This window comes from Herpailurus yagouaroundi, unplaced genomic scaffold (assembly GCF_014898765.1).
Source record: "Herpailurus yagouaroundi ecotype Mexico unplaced genomic scaffold, PumYag 182, whole genome shotgun sequence".
Taxonomy (NCBI): domain Eukaryota; kingdom Metazoa; phylum Chordata; class Mammalia; order Carnivora; family Felidae; genus Herpailurus; species Herpailurus yagouaroundi.
The window spans coordinates 47,777,848-47,792,022 of record NW_024412413.1 but is presented as its reverse complement, the minus strand read 5'-3'; the positions used below and the strand labels follow the sequence as shown (position 1 = coordinate 47,792,022).

Below are 14,175 nucleotides of genomic sequence, written 5' to 3'. Positions count from 1 at the left end.
CTTATGACATTATTTTATATCATAGAGTTGAATAAATAACTTGTACAAATCATTGTCACCATCACCACCGCCATTATCATTATCATGTAATGAGGTAGTAATGTATACAAAAGCACTGCCATAAGTAATCTACATGAGTAAACTATTCAAGTCCTCACCAACCTAAAAGACAGGCACTGTTATTATCCCCATTCTTTCCAACACGAAGGTGAGACATAGAGAGTTTTTTCCTGCACCCATAGAAGGCAATGCTTGCACTATTTTTCCCATGAAAGCAACTTTTGATTGAACTTGGCAAGAGATGCAACACTACAGGGCAAAGATGCATCACTACTTTCACAAAGATGTGAAAGGAATTCGTTTGAGTCAGCATATTCTCCGTAGTTTCAAACATGGAAAAATCCAGTATGGTTACAAAAATCCCCCAAAGCCTTCATCTCTTGTGAAAGCACACGGAAACTTGTGGCTGGTAAACTCTTTTCTTACCTCGGGGTCCACCTTGGATATGCCTGGTGTCCTTTTCTGAGAGCAGTCCTCAGAAGAGACTACCTCACCCACGAGAGACGTGTAACAACGGATCCTGTACAGGAAGAGGTCATGGACAGATCCAATCTTCATTTGCAAAAAGGTTCTTGACCCTTAAGCAAACTCATTCCTGTGGCAACCAGCTCTTCATATGGAGGGAAGAGAAGCCTTATCAAACCAGATGAAGGTTTATTGCTCTCTTCTCTGGAACAGGGGGTATCTGCAGGTCTTATATTTCCATGAGTATGGGAGACACTGAAGAGACTCCTAAAAAAAGAAGGTCTGCCCCACAATCTCTGGCTGTGTGCTACTAGACACAATTATCAGCGTTGTCTGGCTAAAAGTGAAATTGAGGGGCACCTGGGTGGCTCAGTCAGTTGAGTATCCGACTTCGGCTCAGGTCATGATCTCGTAGTTTGTAGGCTCGAGCCCCACATCACGCTCACTACTGTCAGTCCCCCTGTCTCTGCCCCTCCCCCACTTGCATGCTCATGTGTGCATGCTCTCTCTCTCTCAAAAATAAATAGACATTAAAAAAAGAGATGTGTCTTTCAAATAAATAAATAAAAATAAATAAAAATGAAATTTAAGCCCTGCCTTACCAGGCTCCCTGATACACTGGGAAAGTTGTTCCCTCTTCTCTCTTTCGGCTGGAGAAAGATGGAAAGGATTTTCTTCACTTCACTTCACAGTTCTCTTCACTATCTTGTTGAGGAAAGCCGCACACTTTGGGGGATTTCGAGTCGTAGAATGTCAGAGAGCAGTACACCAGTGGCACCCTAACTTTTTGACCCATAGAATCCACTATTAATTCATTATTCTTTTAGGATCATTTGACTGAGAAAACACCTAGAGGGAGAATGTTACTGTAAACTCAGTTAAGCTTGTAATCAAATTATTTTTGTTAGTCCAAAGCATAAGAGACTCTTAAAAACTGAGAACAAACTGAGGGTTGATGGGGGGTGGGAGGGAGGGGAGGGTGGGTGATGGGTATTGAGGAGGGCACCTTTTGGGATGAGCACTGGGTGTTGTATGGAAACCAATTTGACAATAAATTTCATCTATTGAAAATAAATAAATAAATAAATAAATAAATAAATAAATAAATAAATATTAAAAAAAATTTTTTTTGTTAGTGCAACAGCAATACTTGAAAAATAGTACACATCTGTGGGAGAGTTGTTACTTTTCAAGTCCACAGACCCCACTGACCACTTTATGCCATCACCTGGGGTTCCAGAGTCCCCAGGTCAGGAAAACCTCTGATTTATACCAGCTTACCCGTTTTACAGCTGATGAAATGGAGGCCCAGGACCTTGCTTAAGGATCTGCAGTAAGCTATTGGCAAAGTTGGAATTGGAATTTGAGTCCTCTGTCTCCTTGTCCTGGGCTTCTTCCCATCTACCATTGTGCGTCCATTTATTTGGGCACAGTGTGTACATGTACTCGGGATCAGCTTTAGAGGAATCAGAAAGTATTCATTCTATGGTTCTGGAAAGCCCCTTCGGCATCTGCCTCCCGCAGGTTAGCCTATAGCCATTGAGATGTCCCTGTTGTGGGATATTTCTGGGGGTGTAAAGAAAGCCTCTTCTCTTCTGCTGCTGGTCCATCCTCCCAGCTGTATAACACCGGGGTTCCTAAATCTGAAAGTGGAGAAAGCCAGGCAAATTCTTTCAACCAGATGTTTCTGAGGCATTGAAGACTAATTAAAAATTAAGGAATTGGGGCGCCTGGGTGGCTCAGTTGATTAAGCATCCAACTTCAGCTCAGGTCATGATCTCACGGTTTGTGGGTTCGAGCTCCACATTGGGCTCTGTGCTGATAGCTCAGAGCCTGGAGCCTGCTTTGGATTCTGTGTTTCCCTCTCTCTCTCTCTGCCCCTCCCCTACTTGTGCTCTGTCTCTCAAAAATAAATAAAGATAAAAAAATTTTTTTAAGTAATAAAAAAATAATAAAAATTAAGGAATAAAAATAATAAAATTCAAGGGTTAAGGGAAAAACAAAAAAACAACAATTTGGAATAACTCTGTAAGATGAATTGTAATATCTAGCAGTTTACCGTCACATTTTTATGATATGCTGAGCACAAGCTATTGTACTTCTTTTGGGCCTAAATTGATTGTGTAAAATGTCGTCAGAAAGTTTATCCCCTCTTCCCACTTACTATGAAAGGTTTGGGGAAGACTAATCAGGATGTGGAGAGTGGGTATTTTGGAACATTGGGCTTCTAATCTGAGGCACCAACTGAGTGTGAGGGATTAGATTTTAATCTATGGAACCGATAAAGATTTAAATAGAGTTAGATATTACAAAGTAATGAGCTTGTGAGGAAAAAAAATCTGTGGATTCCACAGAGTTTTGGTGAAGATTTAAAAAAATCTCATGAAGCTAAAAGGCATGGGAATTCCTGCTTATTTTGTTTTGGAGTTCAGTGCTTTGAGAAAAGCAAATGGTTGCAATAAAATGGTTCCCTGTGTTAAAGGACTCAGTCATCAATTGGTTGGGCTCATTGACTTTTTCTTGGCATGAGTCTGGTTCAATCAGGAAAGAAAAAGGTATGCTGCTTTGGAACTTAGCCATAGAGCACAATTTTATAAGTAATGCTATATACACATTCTACCACAAGAGGATACGCTTTGGTTGGACTCCATCTTAAATCTCTCCTCTCCACAAGTTTCTAATTTAGTTTATTGGGAGATCTTTTCCACTGATTGTGAAATATATCTCCAACTTTACAGGGAATACCACTAGGAGTGTATAGTAAGTTTATAGTGAATATTACTGGAAGGCATTTGTAAAATGAGAGTCACCCCTATATGACTACAGGAGAATTTATGGTTTTCCAATAACCAGCCTTTCAGAATTCAATAGTCTTGCCTCAAAGAGGTGAGAAATTAGAGGTGTTTTATAGGAGATTTAAAATTTATTTCCAATCCTGCCATTTTCATAATTCTAATCTGCAAGATTATCTCTCCTCAACCTTACCTTTTAATAACTGTTTTAAAAAATGCAGTTATCCCATAAGATACTACATCCTATCTTAGGATTCTATGTCCAGGAACCTGAAAACATGTTTCTGTGGAAGTGAGGCAACTCTGTAGTTCTGTTGTCAAAATTTATAATGAGCCCTTTTCTGCAAATTCAGCGGGAAAGTAAAAAAAAAAAAAAAAGGTAAAGAATAAAAACATACAGGATGGAGAAGTTCTGGTTTCCCCTTCTTTTTAAAAAAAATTTTTTTTTAACGTTTATTTATTTTTTGAGAGACAGAGAAAGAGCAGGAGCAGGGGAGGGGCAGAGAGAGAAAGGGAGACACAGAATCTGAAACAGGCTTCAGGCTCTGAGCTGTCAGCACAGAGCCCAATGTGAGGCTTGAACTCACGAACCATGAGATCATGACCTGAGCCGAAGCTGGACGCTTAACCGACTGAGCCACCCAGGCACCCCTGGTTTCCCCTTCTTTTCATGCCTCATTTGCTTTATAAATTCACAGCCTTCTGTGGAAGCAGTCATAAGCAAAACTCATAGCAGGGGATGTGTACTGACAATTATTATTGAAATAGCTGGAATCCAAGAAATCTAGAGGCCTTTTAGGCAGCACATATATTTATATCTAAAGGGAAATATATATTCAATTTTCTAGGAAATGCTCATGTATCATGATCCATTTCTTCTTAATGAAAAGGATCATATTAGGCAAGATCCTGAGGAAACCTGCCTCTCTTTCAAGTTCTATCTCACTCCCGTTTGCCAATGGGGCAAAGGAGCCCAGGTTCCCATATCCATTCCCAGCATCGTCTGTACCCATCCGCTGGCAATTTCCCCTTTGAGTGTGTAAGAGGAAACATTTTTCTACAGGGTATATGATTGGCTCTTCTTTCCCTGCCTCTCTTCCTTCCATCCTCCCACAAATATTTGTTGAGCATCTGCGGAGAGCCCAGCATTGCCTTGCCTGGGGCTATGGCAGTGCACAGGATGTGTGTGATGTTCCAAAAGCTCACAGTTGGTTTTGCTGACAGGCAAACAAGCCTGTGTGCCTAGTGTAAGAAGTACTAACCAGGGCAGATTTACTTAGGAGTGATGGCCCCCACGTAACGTGCACTCTTGGGTTTGCTTTCTACCCTGAAATTCCATACAGAAAGTTGAATAGATCTTGTCTCTCTTTTCTTCGAGAGTAGCACACATTGTATTAACTTATGTCTCTTCCTAATTGAGGTTACTGTCTGTGTTTTCCCCAAAACTGTGTAGAGAGATATAAACATTATTTAATGCAAATGAAGGAATACAATAAAGAGTACACATACTTGAGAAAAATCAGCAAAATTAAAAAATGCAAAAACTTTAAAATTCTTTTTAAAAGCTTGTTTAGCAACCCACTAAATAACTGCTTTCACTATTCACTTTAAGGATATCTGGGGTTTTTTTCCCCAAAACCTTAACAACAATCATCTGAATAGTTACCTTTCCAAAATTGCTTTTAAAACGACTTTTCGGCTATGATGGGGTCAAAACCACTCCCCCACTTCCTTCCTCACAAGCGAGCTCTGGCCCTGCACCAGTGATCTGACTCTTCTCTTCAGCTGCAGCACAGTCCTGACCTTGAGTTTTAAGTGTTCTTTTTTTCCTGTGTGGATCACATTATGGTAGGAGTTACAGAGGAATCAAATAATTTTAATAGAGGTTCCCTATTCTGGAATTGTCAAGAAAGGGCAAAAATACATACGAGTTAAATAATAAAACAGAGATGACAGGCTTTGGATGTGGAGACAGATCTATCACTAATTAATCACCATATAGATGGTTCAGTAGTAATGCTGTGACACTGGAAAAGAGGGGACTGTGGGCTGCAGTGATCTGATCTGCTAGGGCCGCCATAACAAAATACCACAGACTGGGCAACTTAAACCACAAAATTTATTTGCTCACAATTCTGGAGGCCAGAAGTGCAAAATCAGGGTGTTAGGAGGTCTGGTTTCTTCTGAAGCCTCCCTCCTAGACTCACAGATGACCACCTTTGTGCTGTGTCCTTGCAAGGTCTTTTGTCTCTGCACACCCCTAGTGTCTCTGTTTGTCTCTTCCTATGGGGAGGGATACCAGTCAGATTAGAGTAGGGCCAGCATAGCAGCTTTGTTTTAACTTCACGGCCTCTTTAAAGGCCCTATTTCCAAAGACAGTCATATTCTCAGGGGTGAGGGCTTCACCGTAAGAATTTGGGGAACACACATCAACCCAAAACAGATGGCTTCTTGGAGGAAGGTGAGAATATGCTAGATCTGTAAGAAATGGGGTAGGGGTTGGATGGGTTGAAAGGTGGGAGAGAGAAAGTGAGGGGAAACATTCAACTGACAGAGACAAAGAGGGGCTCCTACTAGGTTTCTTCTCATCCTGACCAAGCATTAAAGATTGACAGAGTATTTTCTTCTTCAGAAGACAGAAGCATGTCATTCCTGGCAAGAGATGCGCTAACCAGCCCTGACTGGGGGACTGACTGTGAGTTTACATTTACGTGACTATTCTTTGACTTTGTGGAGCCAGGTAGAGTAACAACAAGCCATAAAAGCATCACTGGAGTGAGGAACAGGGATGAAGGCTGCACCCTGCCAGAACACTCATACGGATCATGTTTTTAGAATCAACGCCCACGTAACCATTAAGGAGACATTAGAGTTGGTCTCTCACTACTGGACCTGTTGAGGTTTATCTCCATGGATTTGAATAATTTATTTGAACTCTCTGCCTTTTTTTTCTATTCTAACTGTATTTTTAGCTTGTTTTCTGTTTTCTGAGTTTTTAAAAGCCATCTTTATTGGCCAGATGGCATTTCATATTGTACTCTCCATTTTCAATAAATGTCAATTTAGTAGGACTTCCAGGGTCCAGAAATTCTTTTGGATGTGATGAGGCTGCCTATTGGAACCTGGATTTTTATTAGTTTTCTTAAAATTTACTATAACAACAACAACAACAACAGAAGCCTTCTCCCTGCCCTTCTCCTTCTTTTTCCATTTGAATGCAAATGGAACCCATTTAGCTAGGAAACTCTTATTTCACATTCAGTAATTTGGAGACTTTGCTGGAGCACAATACTCTTGTCCTCTGCAGAAGAGTTTACTTTCTTTTCTCTGTTTCTTCTCAATTCAGGGATTGACACAACCATTAGTTCTATTCAGATTATGGAAATCCAGCAAGTAATAGATCATCGGTATTGCAATGGAGACCACCAGTGCGGGTGGGTAAGCCTCCCCATGATACCTCGATTGTTTCTGGAATTTGCTCAGGGCTCTGGGTTTCTGAGACTGGAATGAAAGCTAGAACGACATAGTAAAATCGATGTGTGCTTACACTGCTCCTTAAGTGAAAACACATTTGTTACACGGTGGACGAGGGAATCATAAAATGGTTGGTATTAGCAAATATCAATAAACCAAGGCTCCCACTATTCCAGTCTCCCACTTTAATGGGTAAAGCCAAGGCAAAAAGCTTAGAGGGCAGGTCTGTGGCTGACTCTCTGAGGACACATACCATAGGCCCAGAGCTGCTGGTTAATTTTATAGACAAGAAAGACATTGTTACTGATGGCTCCAAGTAATGAGTGAGCTGACATTTACACATTTTAATAACAAGGAATACCATTGTTTTAATTGCTAAATAATATAGCTTATTTTAGCTTTTTCAGTTAGGAGGAAAAAAATCCAGATACTGAAAAAGTTATCTGTCGTGTGCCATAAGGTAATGACGCATTTAGGAGCATAGAGTACAAGTAGCTTCAGAAAGCACAATATGCAAGTTGAAGGCATTAAGAGTGGGCAGATAATTTTCTTTCTTTGATAAATATGTACTGGGTGACTGCTAGGTTAAAGGCAAGGCCCTGTATTTGGAACTGGTGTCACAAATCCTTTGCATTCTCAGCCTTACTGCTTTTTTCAACCTAATGTAATGTAGGCTTCAGGCTTCAGGCTTGATTATACTGAGCTTTAAAAATAAGTTGTCTGGTGCGTTATGATTTGTTTATGGCTTTGACATTCGTTATGTCATCGAATTCTCACAAAGTCCCTATGAGGTTGGTCTAGTTGATCCCCATTCTGCCATTAAGGAACCTGAGCTTCAGTGAGCTTAAACAATTGAGAGACAGACATTAATTACTGTGTTAGGGTGACATAATGAAGCAGAGTAGGATGATTCGGGTTCAAATACCAGAACTTTGACAAGGTAAGTTCATTCCCCCTGAGTGTCCATTTCTCATCTGTGAGATGCTACTGCATGCAGATGCTGGGGGGCATGTGGTAGGAAGTAAATTCCATTTATCTAAGCTTCCTCTGGTAGAACAAGGCTCTCCTGATCTCAATTCAGATCAGTTTTAACAACTGCTTCCTCATTTTTAACAACCTACTTTAGTGTTATTAAAGAGAATCTAAAATGACCCTGGCTCTTTTTCCAACTTATCTGGTTTTGTTTCTCCATATAATTCAAGGTATGGCCCGGACATAAGAATTTGTGTTAGATATAATATGCTTTTCTGCTGGGGTTTTCATTCCAGTATGAGTCCCAGGAAGTCCCGCTTTCTCCCAAGTATCTCTCTTAAAGGGGATGTGTGTGTTGGGGGGTGGGGGTCGGGGGGTTGGGGGCGTGTCTCTGTATAAGTCTTTCTGTGGTGCAGTTTTCTCCCTTATGAAATGGTGATTCAGACTATAATAACACTAGTTGATTCAAGTTCTGAACGTGCGTGGTATTTCCTGCTAATGTTGCCGAAAAGGGAGCGATTCAGGATAGAAAAGCTGGTATTCATTATTTCCAGTCCTCCTTTCCAGAGGGATTGTTAGTTTGCCTTTGCCTCATTTGTCTTCCGAAATCTGTGTCTCCTTAACAGGGACTGGAGTCATTTCCGGTGTGCTCAGTTTTATGCATTTGGCCTGGGATTTGGCTTCCCGTCATTTTGTCTGTGTGTTCTAACAAACCATAAATCTCTGTGGTATATTTTATATATTAAGACCTAAAAGAGATCACTTTGAAATTTGACAGGTACATCTCTGGAAAACATAGAACTCTCCTGTGCTAAATTTGATTTTCTGTGTTTGTTATAGAGCATTTCACAGTTCACATAGTATTTAATGAGTAACAAAAGCCTTTTGAAGCCTTTCCTGTGTATTTTGATTTGTGGTTTTATTTTTTTCCATAATTAGCTCTGGAAACTACAATTACAATATTCCTGTTAATAAGCACACACCTGCCAATGTCAAATTCTCTCTGGAAATCAAGTAAGTGCATAACTGTAGAAAACAATTCTGCTTCTATCATTATCTGAATAGGAAGTCTGAACTCACTTCACAGTTGATCAGTAAGTTAGAAGGTGGGAAGTTATCAGTCCATGCCGGCGGATGGTAGTTGGGTTGAGAGGTGGGCCAGCTCTAGGGAGTTTTCAAAATGAAGGCTGGGATCTTCCAGGCTCCTCCAGTGAATGGAAAGACCCTAAGGATTCACACTCAGCACCTGTAAAATGGGAGCAGTCTTGGGTTTGATGCTCTCAAGTTGCAGACTCCCCCCGACTGTGTCCCTTTGAATTAGGGTAGGAGCAAGAGTAATAGCACAGTCCCTGGGTTGGGGGGCTGGGCAGTTGGGCGAGTCCCTGGTAGCAATGCTGAGGCCGACACCACCCCCTCTCCCCAGGGGAGTTCAAGGAGTCAGAGTTTGGAGTTGGGCAGACCAGGGTTCACATTTTGTCTCTGCCACTTACTAATTCTGTAACCTTGGAGAAACTACTTATCCTGAGTTGTTTTTGTCTGTAAAACAAGTTTGAAATAAGACCGGAACCAGTAGAGCTGCTGTGGGAACCGCTGTTAAGAATAGTGAAATTAATAACTACCATTTGCTGAGCACAGAGCCTATGCCACACACTCTACACTTTAATGGTGGGTCATATAATCCTCACAATAACCCTCTGAGTTCGGTATTTCTCTTCTAGTTTATATTTTTCAGATGGGAACGCTTAGGTCTAGGGAGGTCAAACACACTTGTCCTGAAACTCGCAGACAGTAAATGGTAGAGTTGGGTTTCAAACTCAGCCCATCCTTTAAACCATCACTTTCCTGCCTTCCCAGTGAGATGAGAGATGTAAAAACGTTGCCCTTTCCTGGCACATATGAGACACTTAATAAATGATAGCTCTTTTTTTTATATAAAAATTCTAAGTTATTTTATTTTGTTTGAGAGAGAGAGACAGTGTGAGCGGAGGAGGGGCAGAGAGAAAGGGAGAGAGAGAGAATCCCGGGCAAGCTCTATGGTGGCATCACAGATGTGGGGCTCAGACTCACAAAAGCGTGAGATCATGACCTCTGCCAAAAACAAGAGCCGGACACTTAACCAACTTGAGCCACCCAGGCGCCTCAATTGTAGCTTTTATTATCAGTACCTTTCCTTCAAAATCACAAAGCTCTAATTTAATCTATTCGTACCAAATATTTAAAATAACTATGGTACTTCTAAGACTTTCGACCCACTTCACTCAAATTATGCAATGAGCTGCTCATCAGGAAGATAGATGGTTTTTATTTTGTGTCTCTTGATTATAGTCTCTCCTTTTCTCCCCCCTCTCCACATTTCCTCTCTTCTCCCCTTTGTTTTCGGCCTCTCTTTTCCTTTTCTCTGTCCTCCACGCTCCCTCTCTGCTTTCCCAGCTCTGTTACTCCTCCTCCATCTGTCCCTTCTTCTGTTTCACTTGGGCTTCATACTTCTTCCCTCATCAACTTTGCTTCTACAATGAGTTCATGACACTCAACCCAACGGCTTGCCTTGGAAAGGTTTGTTTCAAGCAGCAAGTGTTTCGTGACTCAGAGCCCATCACATTTCATGCAGAGCAAGAGCTAAATGTACTGTTTTCTAGCACTCCCTGAGTAGCCTGGAATAGCATTTCCTCCTTCATTCCTAGCTTCAATGGCAGGAAGTAAGCTGACACGGTATGTCCCCTGAAGTGGCAGAAAACCATCTTGAGCCACTAAATCAGGCTTTTTAGGTGAAGAGCCATTTGTCCAATATGTGTGATTTAAAAATAACACACATACTCAACTGAGATTGTAGGTTGTCCCACTTGTGCAATAAGATCATTTCCAAGGACAGATGGATCTCAGCCTCTTGATGATAATTAATGGGCTAACCTCCAGAGAAGAGTCATTCTTTCTGGCAGGACTTCTACTCTGATAGCTTTTAAGGGAGGTAAATTCTAATGGGGCTCACCCCCACATCCCTTCCTGTGTTTGTGCACCTTGCTGCTTCAAACAGTATCTCCTCAGATCAGGGGTGTGTAGAAAGAATCTGAAATCCTGGAAACTTCAGGTAGATGCAAATTCAGTTGCCAGAGAAAAGAGAATGGATATCTTCAAAAAGTATTTTCTAATCTGTGGGGATAAGAACTTCTGATGCTAGGGTGATTTAAGTCATGAGATTAGATCTTAGGGACTCTATCATATGCTACCCCAGTAGTTGTTTTGGTCAATTCAGGCTGCTATAACAGAAATACCATAGACTGAGTGCCTTAACAAACATTTATTTTCCACCCTTCTGGAGGTTGGGAAGTCCCATATCAAGGCCCTGGCAGATTTGGCATCTGGTGAGGGTCTGCTTCCTGTTTCATAGAAGGCCGTCTCCTCACTGTGTCCATATAGCAAAGGAACAAGAGAGCTCTCTGAGGTCCTTTCGATAAGATCAGTAATCCCACCCATGAAGGCTCCATGCTCAAGACCTAATCACTTCCCATAGACTCTACTGCCTAACACATCACATTGGAAGTTGGGATTTCAGCATATGGATTTGGGGGAGGGGAACACAAACATTAAGTCCATGACAGTAATCATCTGAGACTGAGTTTCTTTCTGTAATAATGAGATGGGAACGGGCATACTGGCATTGATGAGCTTTGTGTAATAAAATGCGTGCAAGAAACTTTGAATAGATTTCCAAGTTACGTTCCCATTCGCACCTCTTTTTATCAAGGTATCGCCTAGTGGAGCTGGTAACTGCTTTCCATTTGCCCTTTCTCTCCTTTGTCTCTTGAAGCACAACAGAACCATTGATAGTCTTCCAATGCAATTTCACCCTCGGAAATATATGTTTCCATAGTAAAAGGGAAGCCAAAGGGATACAAAGCCACCAAGAGGTCTCCCAGGAGATGACACAGGTAATGTTTTCCAGCCCCTGGGCATTCCCTCCCTGTTCCAGAAGAAGTGTGTCTAGAATTGTGGCACAGCCTCTGTTCCCCACCAGGAGAGGGATGCCGTGAGCCAAATGCCGCTGTTTCTCCTTGCTGGCTGACCCTGGTCACAGGGCTTTGCTCAGCATCCTCCATGTGTCCTTCAGAAACTGCAGACTGTTTTAGCGACTCCTGTCAAAAGCTATTGTCATGGATACCTTTCCTAGAGTAGTCAAGGAAATGCTTTCTCAGACTATAGTCTTTCCAACGGAGAGTAAAATGTGGTTATGAAATGGATCTCCCTTTCATTCGTTATTTAGGGCTATCAGCACATTTGGAGCCTCCCTGTAGCCCCATTCTTTGATAGCACATACCACTTCCGTGTAGCTGCACCGGTAAGCTTTCTTTCTTTTTTTCCCCCCCTTTTTCTTTTTCTTTTCCGGTGAGAAAGAAACAGACCATTAAATCAATCCATCGATCAATTCAATTCAGTCAGTCAATTACTTTAACTCATTTTTACTTTAGTCATTCTCCTTTTTTCTTCTGTTCTGACAGGATTTAGCTGACTGTTCAACGGACCCTTATTTTGCTGGGATATTCTTTACAGATTACTTCTTTTACTTCTATCGGCACTGTGTCTGATGTATTCGAATTTGGTTGAGGACTTCGCCAAGGAAAAATACTCAAAAATACGGCGAACAGAAACATAACTTCTTGCAATCTCTTTCTTCTCTTTGTAAAACAGTCACATTTATTGCCATAGGGCTTTTTCAAGCTTTGGCTTCTGACAGTTTTGAGACGTTAATGAGGAGAATAAAGTGTTTGCCGCAACTTGAGATAGTGTGGTTTTTGATTTTCCCGTGATTATGAAGAAAACTCTTCCTGGAGTAAACAGCACTGTTGGGCTTGAAAATACTGCTTCTGGTATTAAGGAATCTGTGAGGCCAAAGACACAGGTCAGAGTCTACTTTGTGTTATGTATTTCTTACTGTAGCTTTCGAGAAAAATAAAAAGGCCCGTTTCTGCCAACGTGGGCCCACTAAACACAGACTCTTAACAGTGTGTGATATGGTGTGTGTTAGGGGGACGGATGGGTAGTGTCTCACAGATGAGCTCACATTTAGGCAAACTATTGCTATGTGTTTATGGAAGAGAGGGAGAAGAAGGGAAGGAAGGTGGAAGGGAGGGAGGGAGAGAGAGAGAAAAACGACATATACTAGAGTGCAGAATGTTGCTTGTTAATGATTTGGATAAGAGAAATAGTCGCAATTCTACCCTCTAATGCCTAATGCCTGATGGACACTAAGCTTTGTGTGCTCTCTTATGAAGCACTAACTTGTGACAAGTTTTTTAAGGTAACCCAGATAATCTAGGCCCAGGTTATTTTCCAGTTTTCATTGGTTTTGTTTTCTTCTCCCTCTACATATGACGGCATTATGACCCATCTCTATTGTTTTCAGCTAAATTAGCTCTTGGGTACTTCTGCCTGGCTTATGGGTACATTCATATGCCTTTCCCAATTTAGAATGGCCAGAAAGCCTCTTAGCTGGAGTCTATCAACCATGTTTTTTATTTTCTGTATTCAAACATTTTGACATTTGGGGGTCTTACTGACCTTAAGGGGACTCTACCTCCTAAGGTTAGCCAATTCCTAGAAATAGTAAACAACTTGTCCGTGAGTGCTTTTCAAATAGAAGCCAAACAGTCCAGAGTCCACACTGCAACCCACCTCCTTTATTGGGCTCTCACACTCCACCTGCCCTAACCATGCCAGGGCTAGGTACCAGACAGCTAGGCACAGCCCCAGAGCCTGCTGAAGTTATTCACATGAGCCAGTCCCCAGACTGTCCACCCTGCCTCGCTTCTTCCTTCCCATAGAAACCAAAACAAAGGCTCTTGCCCACAGTTCGCCCCCACTTCCTCTGCCTCCTGACTGACCCTGGTGCTTCCCAGTGTGGCCCCCAACATGTGGCATGTCCCCTTCTCTTGGGAACTATCACAAACTATCTTCTCAATGGCAATCATCTCCTGATCTGTTGGCCTTCCTGTACCTCAAATTTTCTGTATTTTAGGGCATGGATATTTGAGCCACTGTAGCTCTAGTTCTGGGTGACAAGGCTGCTGAGTGGCTGGGCTTCTCTTATCTTCCTATTGGCCTGGGAGTCAATTAGGAGATAAGAGTTGTGTTTTGTTTGTTTGTTTGTTTGTTTTTACCTTGACAGTGATAATCAGTAGTAATAATACATCCTCCTCTTCCTTGTTTTCAAATATTACTACACCTGTGCCATATGAATGGAATTGTGAGACCCCATCTATTAAGAAGAGATACGGTTCTTGCTCTCACAGAAGGCATTTTGAAATAAACTCAGTGACGCAGAGGTAGTGTAGCCCAGTAGGACCTGAGACTTCAGATCCAAACAGTCCTTGCCTTGAATTCAAATCCTGACTTTTCTCTGTGTACCCTTAGACAGGAT

At 41.7% G+C, this 14,175-nt stretch overlaps 1 protein-coding gene across 1 annotated transcript in view; it reads left to right on the top strand.

Moving 5' to 3' along the window:
* Nucleotides 1–12,749, top strand: part of MYRFL (myelin regulatory factor like) — a 134,471-nt gene extending 121,722 nt beyond the window's left edge. Inside the window, exons 18-23 of the mRNA XM_040490426.1 lie at nt 5,950–6,012; nt 6,664–6,751; nt 8,703–8,777; nt 11,569–11,689; nt 12,022–12,096; nt 12,257–12,749. Of these exons, the coding sequence (XP_040346360.1) occupies nt 5,950–6,012; nt 6,664–6,751; nt 8,703–8,777; nt 11,569–11,689; nt 12,022–12,096; nt 12,257–12,343 (509 nt within the window). The 3' untranslated portion in view covers nt 12,344–12,749. The remainder of the gene's footprint in view (nt 1–5,949; nt 6,013–6,663; nt 6,752–8,702; nt 8,778–11,568; nt 11,690–12,021; nt 12,097–12,256) is intronic.
* Nucleotides 12,750–14,175: the final 1,426 nt, after the last annotated feature.